The sequence below is a fragment of the Scyliorhinus canicula genome, chromosome 9, assembly GCF_902713615.1.
Source record: "Scyliorhinus canicula chromosome 9, sScyCan1.1, whole genome shotgun sequence".
Classification (NCBI taxonomy): domain Eukaryota; kingdom Metazoa; phylum Chordata; class Chondrichthyes; order Carcharhiniformes; family Scyliorhinidae; genus Scyliorhinus; species Scyliorhinus canicula.
Genome location: NC_052154.1, coordinates 61,673,805 through 61,699,708, shown reverse-complemented (window position 1 = coordinate 61,699,708; position 25,904 = coordinate 61,673,805). Strand labels below are relative to the sequence as shown.

The following is a 25,904-nucleotide window of genomic DNA, read 5'->3' as shown; positions in this document are numbered from 1 at the left end:
ATAGTTGTAGTTTTTGTCACTGAGGACATTTATTAACTAGAGAAACCCAGGAAAAGTGTAGTTACTCAAGTTGCTTCCATATACTTTCTCCTACTAACTGAAAAATAATGGAAAAGGAGCACAGGGTAGTGACTTTTCTACATGATCCTCAAAATTATTTTCTAAATGATTCGTCCTCAGTGTATCTGAACAGGCGCCGTAGTGTGACAACTAGGGGATTTTCACAGTAACTTCATTGCAGTGTTAATGTAAGCCTACTTGTGACAATAATAAAGATTATTATTAATTTGTTTTATTTTCAACACATGGGCAGTAAGCCATTTTCAATCCCAGGGTGAATTTGGAAAATGGTCTTACCCGAGTTACCATGGTCCGCTGCAGATGTGTTTTTATTCTCTCCAGTTTCACAGCAAGGAACATGGGATGCCACAAATTGCTTCCAGATGTTTGCTTCTCTTTTCCAGCAAGCAGTTCAAGACAGGCAGAAACAACAGAGTAAAGTGTCCACCTACACCTTTTTGTGGCACTGCACAACAGAAGATCCTACTCCGGTCAGTATTTATTTTCAATTTAGGCATGTTGCAACTAATTCTTCTACATTTGAACTCTTCTCATAAAATTAAATTGTGACAGGAACCATAGAGGACTCCAGAATGTATAATATTGGCAAGCAAGTTAGCAAAATATATTATAATGTAATATATTATAATTGCAAATATCGGATTCCATAATCCATGAGGTATACTTTTAGTTTTAGCAATTAAAGTGTTAAGTGCAGATAACTGGAAACACTTGGCTGAAGAACTTGTAAACTGACCCGAGGTAATTGCAGTTCATAAGCTAACCAATGTTTATTTACAGTAAGGAGGTTTACAACACCAGGTTAAAGTACAACAGGCTTGTTTCGAATCACTAGCTTTCGGAGTGCAACTCCTTCCTCCGGTGAATTCACCGGAGGAAGGAGCTGCGAACCGAATGCTAGTGATTCGAAACAAACCTGTTGTACTTTAACCTGGTGTTGTAAACCTCCTTCTGTGCCCACCCCAGTCCAATGCTCGCATTTCCACATAATGTTTATTTAATGAGGGAGAATTGGAAGTGATAAAACTTAAAAATTGGTTGGTCCATCTTTGAGAGTTTGGCAGGGCCAGGAGGTCTGCAGCTAGGACAATAGACAATTTGAATTATTCATGTTGCTCTCAGGTCAAAAAAGCTACAAACACTTTTATAAATAAGGGTGTTACTTGGTGGGACCAGTTAGTCTGCAGGACATTAACTGTATTACAGATAAATTAAGCATGTGGGTCACAGAATCAAAGTGGTTGATTTGAAGGGAAAAGTGGTTAATTCACATTTGTTTGGAACATTTATACCATGCTGCCATGCAGATGGGCTCTGGGACTGAGGCCTTGTTATTTGCTTACATGTGTGTGCTTTTGCTCACAGAATAATTAGCTTAGAGAAGGGGGAGGAAAAGGATGAGGAAGATAGACTGGCAGGAACCGTGTCTGTCTAAAGCCAGGACATGGAGCAAGAGAACCATTAGAAATCAGGGGGTTTTCTGATTTTTAAATCTCTAAGCATGAGCTTGGAGCTTAACCACTGTTAGTTCACAGTTGCAGGGTCAAAACTCTGGGATTTCCTTCCTATCGTCACTGTAGGTGTAATTACAGTTCAAGATGACAGCTCACCGCCAACTTTGGGCAATTATAATATCAATCTTTATTAGTATCTCAAGTAGGCTTACATTAACACTGCAATGAAATTACTGTGAAAATCCCTTAGTCACCACACTCTGGCACTTGTTCGGGTACACAGAGGGAGAATTCAGAATGTCCGATTCACCCAACAAGCACGTCTTTCTGGACTTGTGGGAGGAAACCGAAGGAAACCCACGGGGAGAAACCTCCCTGCAGGCACGGGGAAAACATGCAGACTCCACACAAGACAATGGCCCAAGACAGGAATTGAACCTGGATCCCTGGCGCTGTGAGGCAGCAGTGCAAACCACTATGCCACCCATGCAGATGGGGCAATGAATGTTGGCCGAGCCAGCAATGCCCACACCCACAAAAGAATAAAAATAAACCTTGGAGAATTAGGAAGTAAAGGGTTACTGGATTTATAGTCAAAGTCTTGACAAACTGGTGTTAAATTAGCAGAGTTCACTTTGTTTAGTTTTTTTTAAAAAAATAAAGTTTTTGTTTTTAAACGTGAAATCTTGTGACGTGGTTCTTTCAGTTAATTGTTGGGTGCTTGAATTTCTCTTTAAATGTTAATAGTCTCTATGGGGATTGTAACAGTACAGAAATGTGAAATAATACATTTTGAAAGCAATAAGTGGTAATATTTCAAATGCTGCAGAGCAACAGAAGAGTCTTGGTGCAGATCATAGGTAAATAACTGCCACCTTTAGAACAAAGGAAAGTACAGTACAGGAACAGGCCCTTCGACACAGGCTTGAAGGGCCTGTTCCTGTGCTGTACTTTTCTTTGATCTGGAGATGCACCGGTGTTGGACTGGGGTGAGCACAGTAAGAAGTCTTACAACACCAGGTTAAAGTCCAACAGGTTTGTTTCAAACACTAGCTTTCGGAGCACTGCTCCTTCCTCAGGTGAATGAAGAGGTATGTTCCAGAAACACATATATAGACAAAGTCAAAGATGCCAGACAATGCTTAGAATGCGAGCATTTGCAGGTAATTAAATCTTTACAGATGCAGAGATAGGGGTAACCCCAGGTTAAAGAGGTGTGAATTGTCTCAAGCCAGGACAGTTGGTAGGATTTCGCAAGCCCAGGCCAGATGGTGGGGGATGAATGTAATGCGACATGAATCCCAGGTCCCCGTTGAGACCGCACTCATGTGTGCGGAACATGGTGATAAGTTTCTGCTCAGCGATTCTGCGTTGTCGTGCGTCCTGAAGGCCGCCTTGGAGAACGCTTACCTGGAGATCAGAGGCTGAATGCCCTTGACTGCTGAAGTGTTCCCCGACTGGAAGGGAACATTCCTGCCTGGTGATTGTCACGCGATGTCCATTCATTCGTTGTCGCAGCATCTGCATGGTCTCGCCAATGTACCACGCTTCGGGACATCCAGCATACGAGGTAGACAACATTGGCCGAGTCTCACGAGTCTACCTCATGCAGACGCTGCGACAACGAATGAACTCTCCAGGTAAGCATTCTCCAAGGCGGCCTTCAGGACGCGCGACAACGCAGTATCGCTGAGCAGAAATTTATAGCCAAGTTCCGCACACGAGTGCGTCCTCAACCGGGACTTGGGATTCATGTCGCATTGCATTCATCCCCCACCATCTGGCCTGGGCTTGCGAAATCCTACCAACTGTCCTGGCTTGAGACAATTCACACCTCTTTAACCTGGGGTTACCCCTATCTCTGCATCTGTAAAGATTTAATTATCTGCAAATGCTCGCATTCTAAGCATTGTCTGGCATCTTTGACTTTGTCTATATGTATGTTTCTGGAACACACCTCTTCATTCACCTGAGGAAGGAGCAGTGCTCCGAAAGCTAGTGTTTGAAACAAACCTGTTGGACTTTAACCTGGTGATGTAAGACTTCTTACTATACTTTTCTTTGTTGTAAAGGTGGCAGTTTAACTATAAAAGCCACAAAAAGGACTGTATCTGACATAAAAAAAACAAAGGCAAGCAACCATGCTGAACTTTCATTACAGATTAATTTGGCTACTGCTGGAGTATTATAGTTCTGAACACCTCTATAGGAAGAATGAAAAAGATGTATGTTACATTCATGTGCATGTCAGCAGGAACAGGGAAACAATTTGTTATTGAGGTATTTGCAGAATTAAGGGTTTTTCACTGGAGGGGATTCAACGGGGGATTTTACAGTTCTGAAGGATAAATAGCGGATTATATTAAATTATAGGGTAACTAGCAATGAATTGTTTCCATTGGACAGCCAGATGGTAACAAGAAGGGTCAAACATGATCACTACAACAAAAATGAAAGGAGAAATTAGAGAAAGTATAGTTTTAGGATAGTCAGAACTTGGAATTCTCCGGCATAAACTGTTGTTGAAGCAGATTTCTCGTACATTCAAAAGAAAAATCAGATACTTGCTTGAAACAATATTGAATATTACAGGAATAGATCATGAGTGGGATTAAACTAGCCAACAGTGCTGTGACTTGATAGCCTGTTTCTATGCTTCAACATTTCATGACCTACAGGAGTGGAATATAATCATCATCATCATAGATGCAGAATTTGTTACCAAATGAATTGCAAATTATTTCTTTCTTTTAAAAAAAATAAATTCAGAGTACCCAATTATTTTTTCCAATTAAGGGGCAATTTAACATGGCCAATCCACCTATCCTGCACATCTTTTGGGTTGTGGGGGTGAAACTCACGCAGACACGGGGAGAATGTGCAAACTCCTCATGGACAGTGACCCAGGGCCGGGATTCAAACCCGGGTCCTCAGCGCCATAGGCAGCAATGCTAACCACTGTGCCACCGTGCTGCCCGCAAATTATTTCTTAATAACATTCTGTGAAGTTAGTCTTGGGTACTGCGCTGTAATGTTCTATGTTCTCTATCACAATGGCCATAACGTAAGTGGCTATATGTGAGGTCAATGCACAATATGGAACTGCAATTAAAAATGGAGACATCTTACTTCAGTTTGAAATGAAACACTGGGAATTACAACATAATTACATCTAGACATTTATATTGTTACTTTATAATCAAGTAAGATCTGAGGCAGTGACTTGAAAAAAGCATTAAAACATCAACAACTTCCATTTATCTAGCACCTTTAATGTAATAAAAACATCTCCAGGTGCTTTACAAACATTAACAAACAAAATTTGACACCTAGCCACATCAGCAGCTATCAGGTTAGATAATCAAAACCTTGGTCAGAGATGTAGGTTTTAAAGGAGAGTCTTAAAAAGGTAGCGGAGTAGAGATATTTAGGGAGGGCATTCCAGAGTTTAGTGCCTTGTGGCAGGAGAAAACATTTCCAATGGAGGAGTGATTAATCAGGAATGCTCAAGATATCAGAACAGGTATAGCATAAAAAACTCAGGACTGTAAGGTTGGAGAATATCAGAGATGAGGAGGGCCGAGACACTGGAGATAGTCAAAAACAAGGATGAGCATGTAAAAATAAATCTGAGGCGTTGCTTAACTGAAAGCCAATGTAGGGCATTCAAGCACAGGTGAGATGGGTGAGCAGAACTTTGTGTAAATTAGGACAGGCAGCAGAGCTTTGAATGAATTTAAGGTTGCTGAGGGAGGCTGGGCAGGAGTGTGTTGGATCAGGCAAGTCTATGGATGAAGGTATCCAAGCATGGACCAAGATGTCAGCAGCAGATGAGTCGGGCAATGTTACAGAGGTGGAAATAGATATTCTTCGAGATGGTGCCATACGCAGTAGGAGGTTAATTTTAGGGCAAAATTTAATACCAAGGATGAAAGCAGCCTGCTTCAACCACAGACAGTAACCAGGGAAAGGGATGGAGTCAGTGGCAAGGACACAGATTGCGACAGGGATTGAAGACAACATTAAGTTGTAAGAAATTTCTGCTGGTCAAACACTGGATATTGGACAATCAGGCTGAAGTTTAGAGACAGTGGGGAGGTCAAGAGAGATGTTGAAACTGTTGGTTTTAGGACAACATCTGGACCACTTGTTCAAGGGCAATCTACTCTGCTATGTTACTCTACTAGTGCCTTACATATTATTTGTTAGTATTAAAAACCAATTATCCCGATAAAAAGAATATGCATTTTACACTGAATTTGTAAACAGTGAAATATATAGCAATTAGAAAGAGAACATTCAATATCTTCTGCCTAAATATCAAGTAACTAATAAAAACACTCAAGGTTACACATCTTACATTTTATTTAAACACTATGATTTAAGAGCCTAAGGATGCAAGTTCTTTCAATTGTATGTCTCTCAACAGCACAGCAATCTTAAAATTCCTTACAAAATTTTAAAATACAAAATGTACATGAAATTACAAGGCTCTGTAAACATCTGCAAAACAGTTGACTTAGCCTGTAGTAGCTTTGCTCCTTCTACAAAACGTACAATTGTTGAACAAATTCAACCGTTAGGAATGACATCTGTTTTGAGTATCAAAAATAGAGTTTTAAAGCAAGTGTTCACACCAGCAAATGAAAGTTTTTATTCTTTGGTTAAAAAAAGGATGGCAGTTCCATTGACACAGTAATGTTTTCCAAAGGATGAACATAATTGCACTGAAGCCAGTTTCAGTTCCAAATTATACAATCCTATTCCATCCTTTTTGTAACTGACGTGATTATAATTCAGGACTTTTAATGTAGTTTATTTTACTAAAATGCAACCACAATTCATTGAAATTTACAGATTTTTTTTCTCTTGTAGCTTTTGAATACAATAAAATTTAAGGCTTTCTTACAGCTTTCCAAACATTCTATGAGAGTCAGGAAACTTTTTTTTGGAAATACAGAGTACAGAGGGTACCATAAATATCAGCTTATTTTTTGTGCTTGCCAACAACAGGTCAAAACCCCAACGTGCTGTTTACAAAACTGAATTTGCATAGCCTAATAAGTCTGTGCTTTTACAATAAAGGATTAAAACAACAGTTTCAGAAAGTTGTTTACTTCTACACTCCTATGAAAGCAACAAACTGCAGTTTTATTAAGACCCTTGTATGTAATCATTGACAAAGCAGATACATAGACGAAAGGTGGTTGTCCACAGCTAAATATTTTTTGGGATTTTGTTTTTTTTTTTAAAAAGCAGTTCTAGACTTTCTACATCTTCAGGCGTCAAGGTAATTTGAAGGCATCAGGAGGTTCAGTGCATAGGATTTTCTGGGGGTTGTACGGGATTCCGTACACTAGTACAGTACAGCTTCATAAGTCACTCCAGAGGATTTGCAAAGAAAACTCAGATGATGCACCAGTCATTACAAATTCCACATGCTATGATATCCAAGGTCAAAAGATAAGGCAGGGAAACAGTTTAAGCCTTTATAGAGTTCTTTATGTAATAAGTGCTAGATATATTGTGAAATAAACATGCCTGAACAATATATGGTTCAGTATAGAAAATGAAAGCAACTGAACCTTTCACTATTGCACATGTTCGATCTAACATTAAGAATGATACTCCGCTCAGAGCTCCCTACTCTAGACAGCAGTGACATGAACAAATTAACCTATTCGGTTAACCTTTGTTTTAAGAATAATGGTACCTAACCAAGTGATAATATAATTGTAATTTGGCAGTTAAAAGGTTGACCTCAAATTCATAAAGTCTCACGATATAATGTCACCCAATGAACTATGATTCAGATTTTACACTGGCCCCACAGAAATCTGAATTTTGTTCAGACTTGTGCTTTTCTTTTGTGATGAGTAGTAAAATTAAACATTCTCATTGCCCATGTATGGTACAGGTTAATTTTGCATTTAACAAGCAGATTCACTAACATAACAGGAAAATAAAAGCAATTTATTATGCTGACAAAAATAAAAGCAACGTTTGTTTCACCTTTTATTTTACCTCATCCATTGCCTCATTCTTTAAAATGCATTAATGCTATTTCATAAAACAGCCTGTGTGCATTCTGCATGAAACAGATAAAATTGGCCAAACAATGGAGTTACATTGTTTGAATTTCATTTGTTTTTATTTTAAATATTTGGACTCTCATGCTGTAACAGTGGCAATTCATTGTTTTTATAAATACTTGAAGATTAAGGATGTTGTGGGACTGTTAATAAGGTGATAAACATGATTGCAACTATTTATGTGCCAGTCCTTTGTATACTGTATAATTTGGAGTTTAATGAAAAAGACAAGCAAGATGTTTCTCAATTATATTTCCACTGTACCAAAAGCAAAGCTATATAAATTCTAGGTACAAACACAATCATTTTAAATGTAAACCAGAAATCTGGTCTACACCATCCTAATCAATGGTCAGATTACCAGTATTGCTGTCGAATGAAGCACCAGTTTTCTTCCCAATGCCCTGTTCTGAACCTACAACAGCTTCTTAGTAGGATCTGTTTGATGATGTACAGGCGTCACATAGGCTATTGCAAATGACTAAAACACATCAAAAACGCTTGAAATCCTTTGCAAACTGAGTCATTTAAACTTATTATACTTCAATGGCTTCAACATAAATCCTGTACATAGTAAAAGTTCTTTATTCAGGGAGCCCTATTACAAAATCCATCAGTTCTAAGAAAGCTTCTGACATATTCTAAAAGCTAAATTAGTAAGGCGCTTGTATTTGTGCTAACTTGAAGTATAGAGAAACATATCTACAAAGTTTCAAAAACTCCTTGAATTTGGAATGTTGTTTCCCAGCCGCCCCAAACCACATATTTCCATGATGGAATGGTCTGTCGAATCTACAAGATACCATTTTAAGTTTAGAAACAAATGCAGGACCACATTTGGCTTTTCTTCCTATTAACAAAGAATTGTTAGTCATTTTAGATTATGGCTTCCGCGACATTGGCTACACTGGACAGGCTTCTAGTCTCTGTTCATTTTCAAGAAACCTTTTGCACATCCTGCATGCTTAAGCACTCTTCAGGATGACAGAATGAAGAATACACCATTTCGCTTACCATCTATTTATATTACCACCTTATTAAATCCCCTTTTAGCTTAAAATGAGTGTAATATTTACAGTAGATACAAATCACCTTAATTGTGATAAAACACTATTCAATACTATTTGATTTAATCTACCAAAGGAGACCCACCTCTCTAAATGTATTCCTAAAGTAGATTAAAGTTGCTTTTGCTTTTTCAGAAATTTTTGCCTGTTGCAGTGACATGCAGGCAATAGGAGATTTGTGAGCATTACGATGTAGGACTGACACCGTATGCTCTCTTTCAGTATAGAACTGCAGCACCTCTTGTAGGAACTACGCAAGGATCCACTGTTCCACTTTATAAAAGGCCACAATATTGGAAGCACAACAACTTTGTCTAGATGGGGTGGGGTGAGGCGGGTGCAGGAAGGGTTGATGTTCGGCAGAATATGTGGTGTGTGGTTGACATCAGACTCCCTCAGGTATTCCACTATCCAAAGCTCCAGAACAGACACATTGTGATTGGGCATGCACTGCTGTTGCATGAGACGTTGGAATATGTGACAAGTCTCTTCCTATAATTTCGTTCACTGGCAAAAAAAAAAGAAAACAAAAATTAGGGCATTTCTATGTATACATGATAATTAAGGCATATAAACTTCCCCCATCATCAAGTCTACTAAAACAAGAATGGAAAGTATTACATTCAGATGTATTCACATTAATGTATTTTAATTGTTATTCAACTTTCATAAATAACATTTTATAAGTCAACGACATAATTCATTTGAACATGTTTTATCGATACCCATTTTAAATAATATTTATAAACAACCCCTATTGACTGATGGGTTGGGTAAGCTGGGTCGGCGAGGACTGCGTTTGCTGCAGCAGTGAGAGAGACAGGCTTCCAACACTTGAAGAAATGCAACTTGATTTTATTGAACTCTGAACTATCATACATACTTTAACTGTGGGTTGACACTATGCTGACTTGACTGGAGACCTGAGGCTAACCTGACCAGACTATCTTACTACCACATGGTGTATGTTCTAGTTGTTGCTCACGGACTCTGACTGTCTCAGAGGCTGTATCCCAAGAGAGCGGGAAAACTAGTGCCCTCTGGCTTTATAGTGGTCGTGTCCTGTTTGGTGATTGGCTGCTGTGTTCAGTGTGTTCATTGGTCATCCTGTGTGTCAATCACTGCCTGTCTGTGCACCATCATATATGTGTGTGTATATTATGACACTGACATCAACGAGGGCACTACATTGAAAAAAAATAGCGATTCTAACAATAGGAAAGATAAATTGCCAGCAAACTCATCATTAAACCAGAGTACTGTATGTTACCTCTGAGAACTGCAAAAGCCAGGGCCAAGAGAGGGGAGAGCAGGGGGGTGGGGTGGGAAGGGAGTCAGGGAGGGTGGGGAGGAGAGAGAGGGGGCAAATGAGGGAGAGAAAAAAGCGAGGGGGAAGGTGAAAGAGAGATGAAAGAGAGAGAGAAAGGGAGGTGAGAGAGAGAAAGGGAGGAGAGAGAGAGAAAGAAACGGAGGAGAGAGAAGAGAGAGGGAGAGAGAGAGAGAAAGGGAGGGGAGAGAGAAAGGGAGGAGAGAGAAAGGGAGGAGAGAGAGAGAGAGATAGAGAGAGAGAAAGGGAGGAGAGAGAGAGGGAGAGAGAGAGAGAGAGCGAGATCTGTAAGAACAGCAGGGCTTTTAAGGCAAACACATAGATCACAGATACTTAATCTGTAGCTGGGTTGTGACACTGAACGTAACAAGAGAAAAAACTGCAAGTGATGACAGAGATCAAGGAGACAAGCGAGGTGAATATAGTGGTAAGCTTACAAATTAATTCAAGTTAAACTATAAAGACCAGTGTGATTAATTTGTATAAAAACTAAAACCAATTTCATAATTTATCAAATAATTACAAGCAGTGTTAAATTAGTTAGCTTTATTCCCCAGAGTTGATCTCAATATTCCAGTAAAGAGGTATATCAAGGTTTAAGTACAAATATTTACATTAACTCCCTATTTTTATAAAGAAACATCAGCATACTAGAAGCATCTAATTGATGTCTTCATTTATTTAAGTTTAATAGAGGCATGACAGAGCAGGTCAGACCCATGGTGTGTGCATCATATTTCATGTTGGAACTCCAGATAATTTCTCCTGTCAGGAACATGTGTAGCTCAAACTGCAGGGTTTGCAGCCTGAGCCACCAGCTGGCATCACTCTGCTGCATCCATGAGGCTGAAAATGACATGGATAGCACATCTATGCAGGAATCCCCCAAGTGCATTTCATTCTCCAACAAGTATTCAGTTCGGAATACTGGCGAGAGTGATGATTCCAGTGGAGAGTGCAGTCAGAACCTAGTCCATGACACAACAGCTGATCCAGTTTTACAGGGGGGCGAAAGATGATTAGAAAAACAATAGCGATAGGGGATGTGATAGACAATCGTTTCTCTGGCACCAGGCATGAATCCAGCATGGTATGTTGCATCCCTGGTGCCAGCATCAAAGATGCATTTGAAAAACTACTGAGCGCTTTGGGGGTAAAGCCAGGCAGCAGTCTTAATCCATACTGCTACCAAAGATTTAGCTAGAAAGACGGGTGAGGGCCTACAGGCAGAGTTTAGGGAGCTAGGAAGAAAACTAGTAAACAGGACCTCAAAGATATTTAGCACAAGATTATTCTCATTCTGCCACATTCTGTACATGCGAAGCAAATTTAGCCTTTATTAAATTCCCTCTTACTGTGATGTTATATTTCCTACTCCAGTACTATCTGAATCTCCCAATTCTCTTGTGCACTTTAGTTTTCCTATCTAGTAATGCCTCCTGGCCTCACGGCCCCGTCGAGTTAGTTTAACTCTCCCCATGATCCAGTGAGTATAGAAACAGGAGGATGGAGCATATAGCTGGAGAGATGGTGCAGGAGGGAGGGCTTTAAATTTGTATGTCACTGGGATGGATTCTTGGGGAGATGGGAAATGTACAGGCTGGATGAGTTACAGCTGAATAGAACTGGGACCAATATCCTTGTTGGGTTATTTACTCGTGCAATTGGGGGGGAGTTACACTAACTCGACAGGGCCATTGAGACCAGGAGGCATTATTAGATAGGAAAACCAAAGTGCACAGAGAATTGGGAGATTCAGATAGTACCAGAGTAGGAAATATAACAAATTAGATGGGATCACAGTAAGAGGGAATTTAATAAAGGCAAAATTTCCTTTGCATGTACATGGATGTACAGAATGTGGCAAATATAGTTAGTGAGGACATGAGAAATAGCAGCACAAGTCAGTTATTTGACCACTGAGCCTGCTCCATCATTCAATATTATCATGGCTGATCAGACTATCGCTTTTAAGTCCTCTTTGCTGCCTGCCCCCCATAACCATTGACACTTTACAGATCAAAAATCTAACTCAGTCTTCAATTTATTCAATAATCCAGCTCCCACACCTGCTTTCTGGGATAGGGAATTCCAAAGATTATTGACCCTCAGAGAAGAAATTCTTCTTTACCAGTCTTAAATGGGAAAATCCATATTTTAAAACTATGCCCCTTAGTTCTAGATTCCCCCATGAAGGAAGCAGAAGGAGTGGTTCCACATGAAATTATGATGCTGTGGCAGTAACAGAGACTTTACTCATAAAGAAATCAAATCAAATCAAATGAAAATCGCTTATTATCACGAGTAGGCTTCAATGAAGTTACTGTGAAAAGCTCCTAGCCGCCACATTCCGGCGCCTGTCCGGGGAGGCTGGTACGGGAATTGAACCGTGCTGCTGGCCTGCCTTGGTCTGCTTTAAAAGCCAGCGATTTAGCCCAGTGTGCTAAACCAGCCCCTAGAGCAGGACTGGGTACTAAATATTCCTGAATGATGTTGAAGAAAGGTGGGGAAAGTATTGATTAAAGATAACATTACAGTGCGGGGGGGGGGGGGATCGTGGTGTAGAGAGAGAATGTCCTAGAAGGGTCAAGGAGAGAAAGGTCTTCTCTATACATATAAATAGTAAACGGGTAGTAAAAAGAAATAGTGGGGCAGACTGGGGATCTAAAAGGGAATTCACACAAGGAGGAAAGGGGAAGGACCAAGGTACTAATTGAGTCTTTACCAAAGACAATGATTTCCCACAGGGCAAGAGAAGGTGGCTGAGACATTGGATGTGATTAAAAATTAATAAACGGTCAGGTGGAAGCAGTTTATCGCTGTCTTTAAGGACTTGTTCGTGACCAGCAACTTTGGGGGGGGGGGGGGGGGAGGAAAAAGAGGGGGGGGGGGGAGGAAAGAGAGGGGGGGGGGGGGGGGTGGTGGTCATTGTTTACGCTGTTAAGCCAAAAAACAACAAAATGTTTGCACCACATTTATCCGTTCTATTATTGTTTGTGAGTTGCATGGTCTTTGTTTTTTTTTTGGCTACGATTGGAAGAAAAATGTAGTTAAAACTTTAAGAAAGGAGCGATATTAGATAGGCTAGCTGCACATTAAAGTTGACAAGCCACCAGGACAGAATGAGATGCATCCAAGGATATTGAGGGAAGAGTGGAAATTGCATATTTCTCCAATCCGCCTTAGAGACAGGGACAGGAGAATTGCAAATGTTAAACCCGTCTTCAAAAAGGGTGCAAGGATAGGCCCAGCAAATATAGGTCAGTCAGTTTAACCTTGGTAATGGGAAAGCTTTTAGAAATGATTGGGACAAAATTAATTCCACACTGGAAATTGTTGATTAAATTAAGAAAGCCAGCACGAGTTTGTCAAGGAAAATTATGTTAAACTTATTTATTTGAGTTTTTTTGATGAGGTAACAGGTGGTGGGTAATGCTGTTATGGATGTGGTATACATGGACTAATAAAAGCATTTGATAAAGTGCCACAAAACAGACTTGTAAGTAAAGTTAGAACTTATTCCATAAACAATAGTAGCAGCTTCAATATAAAATTGACCAAGTGGTGCAAAACAAAGCAGTGGTAAACACTTGTTTTTCGAGTTGAAGGAAGATATTTAGTAGGGTCCCCCATTAAGGACCAGTGCTTTTATAGATCTATATTAATGACCTAGACTTGGTTTCACAGGACACAATTTGTGAATGATGCAAAGCTTTGGAGTACTATGATCTGTGAGGAGGATAATGTTAAAATCAGCACAACAAACAGATAGAATGGACGGACAAGAGGCAGATGAAATGGAATGCAGAGAAGTGTGAAGTGATATTTTAGCAAGAAGAACACAGAAAAGAAAAATAAACAAAATGGTACAATTCTTAATGAGGGGCATGTGCAAATGGAGCTGGGGGTATATATATGGGGCAGGTGGAGAAAGTGTTTAATAAAGCGCACAGGATCTTAGGTTTTACAAATAGGGGCAAAGAGTACTAAAGCAAGGACGGTATTATAAATGTGGATAAAACACTGATTCAGCTTCAACTGGAGTACTGTCTCCAGTTCTCGGCGTCACTTTTTAAAAATAAATTTAGAGTACCCACTTTTTCCAATTAAGGGGCAATTTAGCGTGGCCAATCCATCTAACCTGCACATCTTTGGGCTGTGGGGGCGAAACCCACGCAAACACGGGGAGAATGTGCAAACTCCACACGGACAGTGATCCAGGGCTGGGATCGAACCTGGGACCTCGGCGCCATGAGGCCGCAGTGGGCATCACGTTTTAGGAAAAATGTGAAGGCGCTGTGGAAGGTGCAGAAAAAATTCCCGAGAATGATTGTAGGATGAGGAACTTCAGTTACGTGGATAGATTAAAGAAGCTGTGGCTGCTCTCCTTGGAGAAGAGAAGATCGAGAGGGGACTTAATATAGATGCTCAAAATCGAAGGGTTTGGACAGAGTGGATGACAAGAAACTGTTCCAGATGGCAGAAGGATCGGGAACCAGAGGGCAAAAGAAGCATCAGTGACATGAGGAAAGTCTTTCCTTACAGTTAGCGGGGAGGATCTTGAATGTGCTGCCGGAGATTGTGGTGAAGGCAGATTCAATCAAGGCCTTCAAAAGAGAATTGGATAATTATCGGAAGAGAAAATAGATTTACAGGGCTCTTGTGAACAGGTGGAGGAGTGGGACTAGTCGAGTTGCTTTTGTAGTTAGCCTGCACAGACAACAGGGCAAATAGCCTCGGTGTAGCCATTCGGAGATTCAATAAAGATTAAATATCTGCAACAATCTAGTCAATTTCTAATACTTTCACAAACACAGGTCTACAAATATTACAGGACAATTCTCCAATTACCACTCAGTTGTAGCAAAACAATTTGTTTCTGTACTAAATGGACTAATCTACCTTTCATTACATGATTTGGGTTTTTAGAGAAGGCAGTAAGGTGTTGTTGACAATAGTACAGATAAAGATGTCAATTCCTCGAATCAAGAAATGTGGGTGGTTGAAAATAAGCCAATGACCTTAATATGCTGCATTTATTTTTGTCATTGGAGACTGAGTGAAGTGGAAATTAACTGTTTGAGGATAAAGTTGTCTCGCAAGCTTAAAATGCTATGCACTGAAAAGGATAACTGTACAGTTAATTTGCATCAAGTTAATCAAATGAGCCAGAATGACATGATTGTAATAATGTTGAAACTCTGAAAACAAACAAATAAAATTAATACAAAGAATATTTTGCACTGATGACAGATTTCTTTTAAAAAACATTACAAGTCTATGCATGATCTTTGCTTTGTTTAATACATTAGGAACTGCTGCGATACTTCTGCTTCCCGACTGTGAAAGCCTCCTGTCCACCACACTTCATTTCTAATTAAAGTGTATTAAGACTGTCACATTTGGGAATACAGCCCAAGGGTAGAATAATAGTGAAACACTTTACATCTTGGAATAGAACTAGTGAATACTAAATTCCATTTGCTCATTTGAACAAAAATTATTTTGGCTCTTGTGCAAATAATGCTCAACGTCAACTTATTAATAATTAGAATTGATTTCACAAATCTCATTTCATGAAATAGGTTGACTGCACAGGCTTTACAAATAATAGACCTATGTGCCACACATAATCCCACATTTCTTGAATGAGTCTCATTGATACAACTCAACTGATACAGCCCTATCAACTAATGGCTTTAACCATATCCAGCAGGGGAAAAACACACAGCTCCACTTCATCTTCTCATCTCCCAGTTCATCTTCTATATGATCAAAAAATATTCATTCCATACATAGCATAATACTTAAGTAGGTGTCATAGGATCTAAAATATCTATTTGGCTTAGACCCAACTAGAATGATTTTTTAATACATGCTGGGAAAATGCCACAAGATATTTGACCACATATTCTTGCCATGTGAACCACACCGATGTTGTCAACACATGTCACAATTAGTAAATGACACTGTCATGTGGTAGATTAGAGCATCTGCATACTAGGACACACGACCTTCCAAAAAATTAAACCACGCTTTCAGCTGTGCCAGAGACAAGGGGCGGAATTCTCCGCAGGGGGCCGAATTCGTGAAAGCCGTCGTGAACACGGCCGAGGTTCACGACAGTCTCGGAGCCTGCTCCCCGCACCTAATTCACCCCCACCAGGAGGGCTAGGAGCGGGCCTCCGTCTTTCTCGGCAGCGACCTCGTCACGCCGAGAATGTGAAGTCATCCGCCTTTCTCCTCAGCCGCCCAGCAAGATGTGGCGGCTTAATCTTGCCGGGCGGCGGAGGGGAAAGAGTGCGTCCGTTTTGGACGCTGGCCCGACGATCGGTGGGCACCGATCGCGGGCCTGTCCCCTCCCGAGCACAGTCGTGGTGCTCCCGTCCCAATTGGGCCCCTAGATGCCCCAAATGGGCATCTGGCGCCCGTTTCACGAATGCAGCGACCAGGTGTGTTTGCTGCCGTCGTGAAAGGCCGGCCCCATGGGCTCGGAGAATCGCCGTTCGCCGTGAAAAACGGCGAGCGGCGATTTTTCCGAGCCCGGGGCAGGGGGGGGGGGGGGGGGGGGGGGGGGGAAGAGAGGAGGAGAATCCGGGGGGAGGAGGGGAATCGTGGGGGGGCGCAAAAAATGTCGGGGAGCCCTCACGCGATTCTCCCAGGCCGCCTGGGGAGCGGAGAATCGCGCCCATGGTATCATATCGTGATCAATCTTCCTGAAAGAGGACAAATGCATGGAAAACCCCCCACACTTGCATATATTTTTTATTGATGATTACGCTCAAGTGGGCGGAGGATCTTTTACAAAGGATAAAACTTAATGTTGTTTCATATACTGATAACATGTCATAGTAATTCTATCTTTCAATTTTTATAGTTGTTGTGATGACCTCTCATAATGTATCTAAAATCTAAAAGGCAATGGTTAAAAAAAACTTCCTAAAATCAGAACTATCTAAAATTTAACCTCCGCTTTATTTAGGGGCTTTTCACAGTAACTTCATTTGAAGTCTACTTGTGACAATAAGAGACTTTCATTTCACTTAATTACCAATTTTCTCCCCTTTCTTCTTCCCTCAGCCAAGCCTCCACTGACAAAAATACTGATTCTCTGCATCGAAGTTCTGCATAGATACCATTTGCTATCTATGGTACCACTCCTAAATGGTCTTATTTACATAGATATTGACTGCGAATGTTAGCGAACTATTCAACCACGTGGCCCTTCACAGAGAAGTCAGATTGTATTCTTAATCAATATCCACACACAGGCACTTAAATCAGCGAAGTGGACAGTGATCAAGTGACACCTCCACATTTTTTTCTTTTCATAGTCCACGAAGACGAAGGTTAGCAACCGACTGCTTCCTCCACAAATTTAGTATTTCATAGTCAGAGTACGTAATAAGAGGACTGTTACCAGAAATTACAGAAACTGTAATAGACAATGACGCACAAACAGCAAATCCTTTTAGATCTCTCTGCAACCTGCTCTGAATGCATTTCATTAATGGAAGTGTTTAAATATTAATCAAATTCTAAGCATTGTAAACATAGAGAAAGTACTATCAGGTTTTAGGGAACATACTTTAAATACCTCTATTACCTAGATGATAAAGAAACTTAGGTTGAAGTCTGTAGATAGTTGCATTGTGAATTGTACCAAGATAGAACACGGAGGAGTCAGGAGACCATGAATAAGTTTTGGTCTGATCTGTGTAAACATGGCATGTTAATGCTGTGTCCCAGGGTTTAGTGTGACAGCTAGGTTGAATTCAAAAGAATCATAGAATCCTTACAGTGCAGGAGGAGGCCATTCGGCCCATCGAGTCTGCAGCGACCTTCCGAAAGAGCCCCCTTCCCAGCGTACTCCCCAACCCTATCCCCGTAGCTCCACCGAAAGTTTGGACACTAAGGGGCAATTTAGCGTGGCCAATCTACCTCACTTGCACATTTTTGGATTGTGGGAGGAAATCCAAGCTGACACGGGGAGAATGTGCAAACTCTGCACAGACAATCACCCAAGGTTGGAATCGAACCTGGGCCCCTGGTGCTGAGGCAGCAGTGCTAACCACTGTGGCACCGTGCTGCCCCAATTTACATTTCAAATACTTAGCAGCAATTCGCCATGGAAGTTCTGTTAATTACTTATGGTGCTTATGCTCTTTGTACAAGTACAATCCACTTCTACTTGCAGTTGTTTGTGCTCTAAGAGTTTTGGAATGAAAAAGGAATGGACTGCATATATTGACACAAATGAATATTTAGGCCACCAAGACAACTAATTCTATGAAAAATACTTTACTCTGTACTCCTTCCACATTATTCTTTGATAAACAATTCTAGGTACTGCTGGACCGCCTCTTGGTCTGGAAAGTGACCTGGACAATAACTGAACAGCATCGATATTGGGACAGGAAAATATTCCTGCCTATTTGTTGATACTGTAAACCATATGTTCTCCGCCCACACCTGGTCTGTTCAGAACAATGTCCGTGTGCTAGGTCAGCATCTGCACAAATCATCATTTCAGTCTGCTTGTGTGTCAGGAATATTATGGGAGATCCTCAGATCTCTGACAACCAAGGTTCAAGGTGCATTTTTCATTCTGAAAGGGAGGTTGTCAAGAAAATTGGAGGTTATAAGGGCTGCAGAGATTATAGCAGCTCATTTGAGCTCTGTGAACCAGCAGAGGTGGTAATCTGGGTCCAAAGGAGGTTCACAAGAATGATCCCTGGAATGAAGAGCATGTCATATGAGAAAAGGTCAAGGACTCTGGGTCTGTACCCTTGGAGTTTAGAAGGATGAGAGTGGATCCAAATGAAACTTACAGGATACAGCAAGGCCCGAATAGAGTGGACGTGTAGAGAATGTTTCCTCTTGCAGGAAAACTAGAACCAGAGGACACAATCTCAGACTAAGGGGACGATCCTTCAAAACAGAGATGAGGAGGACTTTCTTCAGCCAGTGGGTAATGAACCTGTGGAACTCTTTACTGCAGAAAGCCATGGAGTTCAAATCACGGAGTGTCTTTAAGGCAGATATAGATAGGTTCTTGATTAATAAGGGGATCAGGGTTTATAGGGATAAGGCAAGAGAATGGGGATGAGGAAAATATCAGCTATGATTAAATAGTGGAGCAGACTCGATGGCCGAATGGCCTAATTTTGCTCCTATGTTTTATGGTCTTCTAATTTCAGCTGGGTAAGGGTTATGCAAATATTTATATATTTAATTACTCCTCAATATCATAGAGTTTCTTGTGTTTCTATGTGGGTGATCTGGGACAAAGTGATAAATTATTTAAGTAACATTTTTTGGAATAACGTGAACCAAAACTAAAAATAACCTATCTCAATAATTTGAAAACAATTATGTTTGTTGGGATATTACAAAAGGTTTTAAATTAAACAGATGGATCATTTCAAATTCACAATATTAATGTAAGTTTCCTTCCTAGAGGGGCAACCCCACTTCCCCAAGTTCAAACAATGTAACTCAGGTCCATTTAGCAAACTCCAGGTGTGTGGAATACTGTTGGTGTTTAACCAATTCACACCATAAAATTTACCAGTACAGAGCAGACAACCTTTCTGCTGTGTGGGTAACTGGACTACCTGTCCAGATACACCACTGATTGCATAATTGTTTGTAGCCAACTGGGGAGAATTTCCTGTGTTAATTCTATCAAATCACTATGCGAGCCAGACTGGCTGGTAAACCAATAATGCTCTGGAGATACAAGCTTTAGAACCAGCATGAGGCAAGATAGCCCATGCCAGAGTAACACAGCTCACTTTAAATGCATAACTGTTTTGCTCACATCTGTCCTGAGCGTGGGTCCTTCTGTTTCGAACCCTTGGTGTAGGATTTGGTTCTAATGCAGACTATACTCTTATCTGCTTAACATTTGTTGTTAGTACTAATTCTAAACAGGTTACAGAGTAGGCACATATTTCTGAGTATTATTCCAACTCCTCTCTCTTTCTGTCAAGTGTGACACATGACTAACTAATGTCAGTCAATCATCTACATAATACATTAAACATATCCCATTTGTTAACCCTATATACTACAGCATCCTCCTTCCCACACATATAAATACACACTTTATCCCCTTGTAGCTTATTTTTGCTAAACCCAAAGCAAAACTTAACAGCTGAATGCTTCTGATGTGACATAATGGGTCTGAATGTCCGTGGATTAGCAGAGAAAGATTGCCACTTTGATCCTAGTTTTTTTAAACTCAAAATCCTTTTGATCCTTTGTCACCGAACCTTCGGCCTCAGGCTGGGCGAGAACTGCGTAAGACAGTGCGCCCTCCTGAGGCCTTGTGTCAAGGACTACTGAGTCAGATGCATGGAGGCATTAACGGCACAATTTGGAGCGGTGGGGTCCAGTGGCAGGGTGCAGTTGGCTGGACGATAGCACAAGAGTTACCCAGAAGCTAGAAGTGGTTTTAACTCATCAAACGTTTTCTGGGTAACTATTGCTGTCAGACCATCCAAAGGTTTGGGTAACTCACATTTTGGATGGTTCCCAGTTCAGGGCAATTGCCCATCGGAAGTTTGAGCATCCCAGGCAATTGCTGTGCAATCCTTACCTGGGAGGTTCTTGCAGCTGGAAACTGGGGGGAGACGGGGGGGGGGGGGGGGGGGGGGGGGGGGGGAGAATTCACACATTTTCCCTTTTATTCTTTATATACTCTGAATGAATTAAATAAACTATAAGCAAACTTGGATCAACGACCTGAAGCAATAACACAATTGCACAAGTGTATACACCTACAGATGTACAAAATGGGAGAACAGACATTTCTAACCCTTTCAAAGCTTATCGGTATCGCGGAAGGAAAAACTACTCTTCCAAAAGTTTGAAGATTTATCTCTTTGCGATATACATTTATTGGATATTCTTTTAAAGGTCTAACTGGAGGCTATGTAATTTTAGAATAAGAAGTTAGTTTTAATTTACTGAAATAACTAATAAAATGCAAATTATGAATGACTGGAAATTACATTTCAACAAGAGATGCTGCTTTAGAAGGGCTTGTGTGGTGAAAGATAATGAACAAACCCAATAAACCACCTGCAGCTCAGGATTCTTTTTTATATGCTAGTTTGCTGACTCAAATTTGCTTAATCAACAACCTCTTTTATCCTTTCTACAGTCTGCATGAAACACCTGCTTCTGCAAATGCATAGCCAAAGAATGCATTATTGTTAAAGCTTCCAATTGTTGATGAGTGCCAGAAATATATAGCACTGAATCAATAATTGAGTAGCTTGCTAAGCTACAATCATCATTTAGGTACCTGAGCAAAAGTGAAATACTATTTCCTGTAGGTAAAATTTTTAATTGCAATCTGCTTCTCAATTTAGTTTGTTCACAATGCACTGTTACTGATGGAAACATTCTATGCGCCCTGTATTTTGTATCATTAACTCCGCCCTTTGTAAAATTAAGCATTTACTCTAGAGAGGAAATAAGCCACATTTGTGTTTCAATTCCCATGGATTCACTTGTTATCAACTTAAACAATGCTCATGATCTTGTGTTTCATACCACCAAGTTGAAGTGAGAAATGGAGAAAGAAAATTTCTCTGGTTTTCAACTATGTTCACTTAAAGATCAGCAACTATAATTTAGTTTCCAGCCACATTTTAAATCAATGTAAAATGGATAATGAATAGTGGCTTTTAGAAATTCATATATTTAGAAACGTCATATGACGCGTCAGCCGGCGCAAACTCTGGCAAGCGGGCTTAACGAAATTCGTTAAGCCCGCGATGCCGGAGTTTACGGCGGCGGCATGCTAGCCCCGACCGGGGACCAGAATCGGTTCCCGGTCGGGGAGGGAGCCTTACGATTTCTCCCCCTCTGGGAGAATCGCGCCCCATATTGGGTTGCTTAAGTGGAGTTAGTAGCAGGTATTGGTAACAGATTTCCATTTTTCTTTGTTCTTTAGAACTGTTTAAGTGATAATTGTAAAGCTATTTTCTTTGATGTGAATGTGGTTGATTCTGTGTTTAAATTAAAGTTTGTTTTAACCTAAAAACTACCTATTGGCCAAAGTCAACACTCCTGGGATTAAGTATCCATTTGTCAATTTTACAAATTAAAAATAAGTTGTTTGGGGTTCTTGTCCGGTATCCTAACACATGTTGGGGTGGCCCGGTATCCTAACAACTGCTGCCATCAATTGGGCCATAAATTCCAAGCTCCAATATCAGATTTGGCAGGGTGTGTGTCCCAAAGCTGCACTGGAAACCCCTCTCAGAAGTCCAAAGGTAATTACCCAGAAGTGCCAACTTCCTCTGAACAAATGGCCTGTGGATCGCTGACTCCACCACCCCTCAACGTCCAATCTACCACCCCTTTTTATTGGGCCAATTCACCTAATCTGCACATCTTTGCTTGTGGGAAGAAACTGAAGCACCCTGAGGGAACCCACAGAGACACGGGGAGAAATTGCCAACTCCACACAGTCACCTGAGGTCGGAATCGAACATGGGTCTCTGCTGCTGTGATGCAAAGGTGCTAACCACTGTGTCACCATGCCACTCAGCATAATTTCTGTAGCAGCCCTATAAAATTACTAAAGCAACACTATTTTAAATGATGTTCTTCCAAGGCTTCTCTGGAGGCAGCAATGCTCGAGCTGCTGGACATAAACAGCGGCAGCAACCGACTATTGAAGGCCAATGGATGTGGAACCAGAGGCAGTCAGACCTGGATCTTGGTCATTGTTGGAGGGCGATGGTTTGCCGGCACCATCCCACTCCTGAGCCATTTTCAAGGTTGATTCAGAGGCAGTATGGCTACCTGCCCACGGGTAGCTAACTCAGATAATGAAGGGAAACTGGATCTTTTCCAGTCGGCAGGCCAAACCATACTGCGGCCTCCCCCTGGGGAACACCCTTTTCTGCACCCATCATGGATGTTGAGCCACAGCTTGGCTGTTGGTTGCAGTGAACGGGTTGCCCTCAATTCGATAGCGAGTGTGCCTTCTGGCTAATAACTGGCAAGCTCACCAAAGATTATTTGTCAGGTGACTATTGCAGACCAGGTGAGGCTACAAGCCACATTTGATCCCGTTGTCGGGGTCCCAATACCAAATGGAAAATCAGGTACCATGTTTCCAGTTAGCTGGGAGTTAAATGTAGATTTTATATTGCAGGATCTCCAGATCTTTTCCAATATTAGATAATGTCATTAGGCTTGTACTAAATTGTAGGTGTGCCTGGTTGCTATGCTGCTCTGAATTTTACCCTGTGGTTCTGCATAGCACCAACTCAGTAATGATGTATTTTACCGGCATCCATTACTGTTGCACGAGTACTGTGAATAACACTAACTGCTGCACTCCTGAAGTTTTTGGTTCAAGTCTCGATTACAATTGACATTAATACTTGACTATTTTACCTACAACAGTTTTGTTGTTGCTTAGAGCAACTTTCATAAAAAATAGTTCATTTTAAGACTGTGCACTTAAGTGTTACTTTTGACTGTACTATAATTTCATGTCAATTTCTTTCTTTAGAATATGATTTTGTAGTAAGCACTCCAAATGCAATCTTTTCAGAACCATACGGTGCTGGAAAGCAGGAAATTGTAATCAAGCTAGCTTAAGCACTGAATGAAAACCCCATTCCATGCTTGAATGGGTAATTTACAACCTCCTTCCAGTGAGTTACCTCAGAGAAGCTCTACTCGGACCCAAACTAAATCTAATCTATGGAGATGAAGAGCGTATGACAGACTTTGGAGTGGAATCAGTAGGTAGTCAAATGCACTGTCTCGGAGAGATTACTCAAATGATGGAGGTTTTGCAATTATACAGGGGAATGGAAACAAAGAAATATGAATCCCAAAAATCATTTGCTGCCCACATTCTAAAATTATCCCTTCTCTCACAATCAGCAACTGAATGCACCATACAGAACAGGATTATGATTGCAATAAATTGTATCTAAACTGAATTTGATGTGTTTGATATTGGTCCTTTTGAACTTTTCCATTTTGAACTCCTACTCCGTCTAGTTTCTTCTTGTAAAGCACTTTTGGATATTTCATTATGTTAAAGAAAAGTTATAACCAGAGTTTACATTACAGATCAGGTAATTCTGTCCAACTAGCCTACTGTGGTGTTTCTGTTCCACATAAAGCTCCTCCCACTCTATTTCATCTAACCCAATGTGCAAATCTTTCTATTCCTTTCTCTCTCGCGTGCTGATCAAAGCTCCTATGTGGTAGCAAGTTCCACATCTCAATGTTCCCTGGGCAAAGACGTTTCTCTTGAACTCTTTATATTAGATTTTTAGCAACTACCATATTTATGACCCCTAATTTTGGGCTCCACTACAAGTGGAAACAATTTCTCCACATCCACCCATAAGACCATAAGACATAGGAGCAGAATTAGGCCACTTGGCCCATCGAGTCTGTTCCGCCATTCAATCATGGCTGATATTTTCTCATCCCCATTCTCCTGCCTTCTCCCTATAACCCCTGATCCCCTTATTAATCAAGAATCTATCTATCTCTGTCTTTATGACACTCAGTGAATTGGCCTCCACAGCCTTCGGCGGCAAAGAGTTCCACAGATTCACCACCCTCTGGCTGAAGAAATTCCTCTCTTCATTTCTGTTTTAAAGGATCGTCCCTTTAATCTGCGATGGTGTCCTCTGGTTCTAGTTTTTCCTACAAGTGGAAACATCCTCTCCACATCCACTCTATCCAGGCCTCGCAGTATCTTGTACACTTCAATAAGATCCCCTCTCATCCTTCCAAACTCCAACGAGTACAGACCCAGAGTCCTCAAACGTTCCTCATGTGACACGTTCTTCATTCCAGGGATCATTCTTGTGAACCTCCTCTAGACCCTTTCCAAGGCCAGCACATCCTTCCTTCGATATGGGTCCCAAAACTGCTCACAATACTCCAAATGGTGTCTGACCAGAGCCTTATACAGCCTCAGAAGTACATCCCTGGTCTTGCATTCTAGCACTCTTGACACGAATGCTAACATTGCATTTGCCTTCTTAACTGCCGACTGAACCTGCGTATTAACCTTAAGAGAATCGTGAACAAGGACTCAAGTCCCTTTGTGCGTCTGCTTTCCGAAGCATTTCCCCATTTAGAGAATAGTCTATGCCTAGATTCTTCCTTCCAAAGTGCATAACCTCACACTTTTCCACATTGTATTTCATTTGTCACTTCATTGCCCACTCTCCTAGCTTGTCCAGGTCCTACTGCAGCCCCCTTCCTCAATACTACCTATCCCTCTACAGATCTTTGTTTCATCTTCAAACCTAGCAACAGTGCCTTCAGTACCTTCTTCCAGATCATTAATGTATATTGTTAAAAGTTGCAGTCCTATCAAACCGCTTTATAGTTTAGGACCTCTATTAGATCGTCTTCTCTTGTCTAGAGAAAAGAGGCTCAATGTGTTCAGTCATTGCTGATGGATAGAATTGCTCAGTTTTGGTATCATCCACTGAAATCTAAATTGCACCATTCCTCTCAATATGAATCCCGGTGCTTTGTTTGTATTTTAATAGCCATTTTAACTTGTGCTGCTACTTCTAATGATCTGTGCATTTGCACCCTTAGATCCCTTTGTTCCTCTACTCCAATTAATTTGACAATTACACATATCTGTTCTACAAATTTCTGAACATTTTTTGTATTTTTTCTAAGTATTAACTAAATACCCCCATTTGATGTCAACTGCAAATTTTGAAGTTCTACTTCCAATGCACAAGCCCAAATAATTTATATAAATAGTGAACAACAATCATCCCACCACAGATTCTTGTGCAATACCACTTCCTACCTTAAGCCAGTCTAGGTAACTATCTTGAACCTCTACTATATTTTG

General features: G+C 40.8%; 1 protein-coding gene across 3 annotated transcripts in view; it reads right to left on the bottom strand.

Moving 5' to 3' along the window:
• Positions 1-4,786: 4,786 nt before the first annotated feature.
• The window catches only part of LOC119971343 (nuclear factor of activated T-cells, cytoplasmic 3-like), a 199,503-nt gene continuing 178,385 nt past the window's right edge, over positions 4,787-25,904 (bottom strand). For all 3 annotated transcript variants that reach the window (XM_038806755.1, XM_038806757.1, XM_038806756.1), the window contains one exon: positions 4,787-9,201. In XM_038806755.1, the coding sequence (XP_038662683.1) occupies positions 9,080-9,201 (122 nt within the window). In that variant the 3' untranslated portion in view covers positions 4,787-9,079. The remainder of the gene's footprint in view (positions 9,202-25,904) is intronic.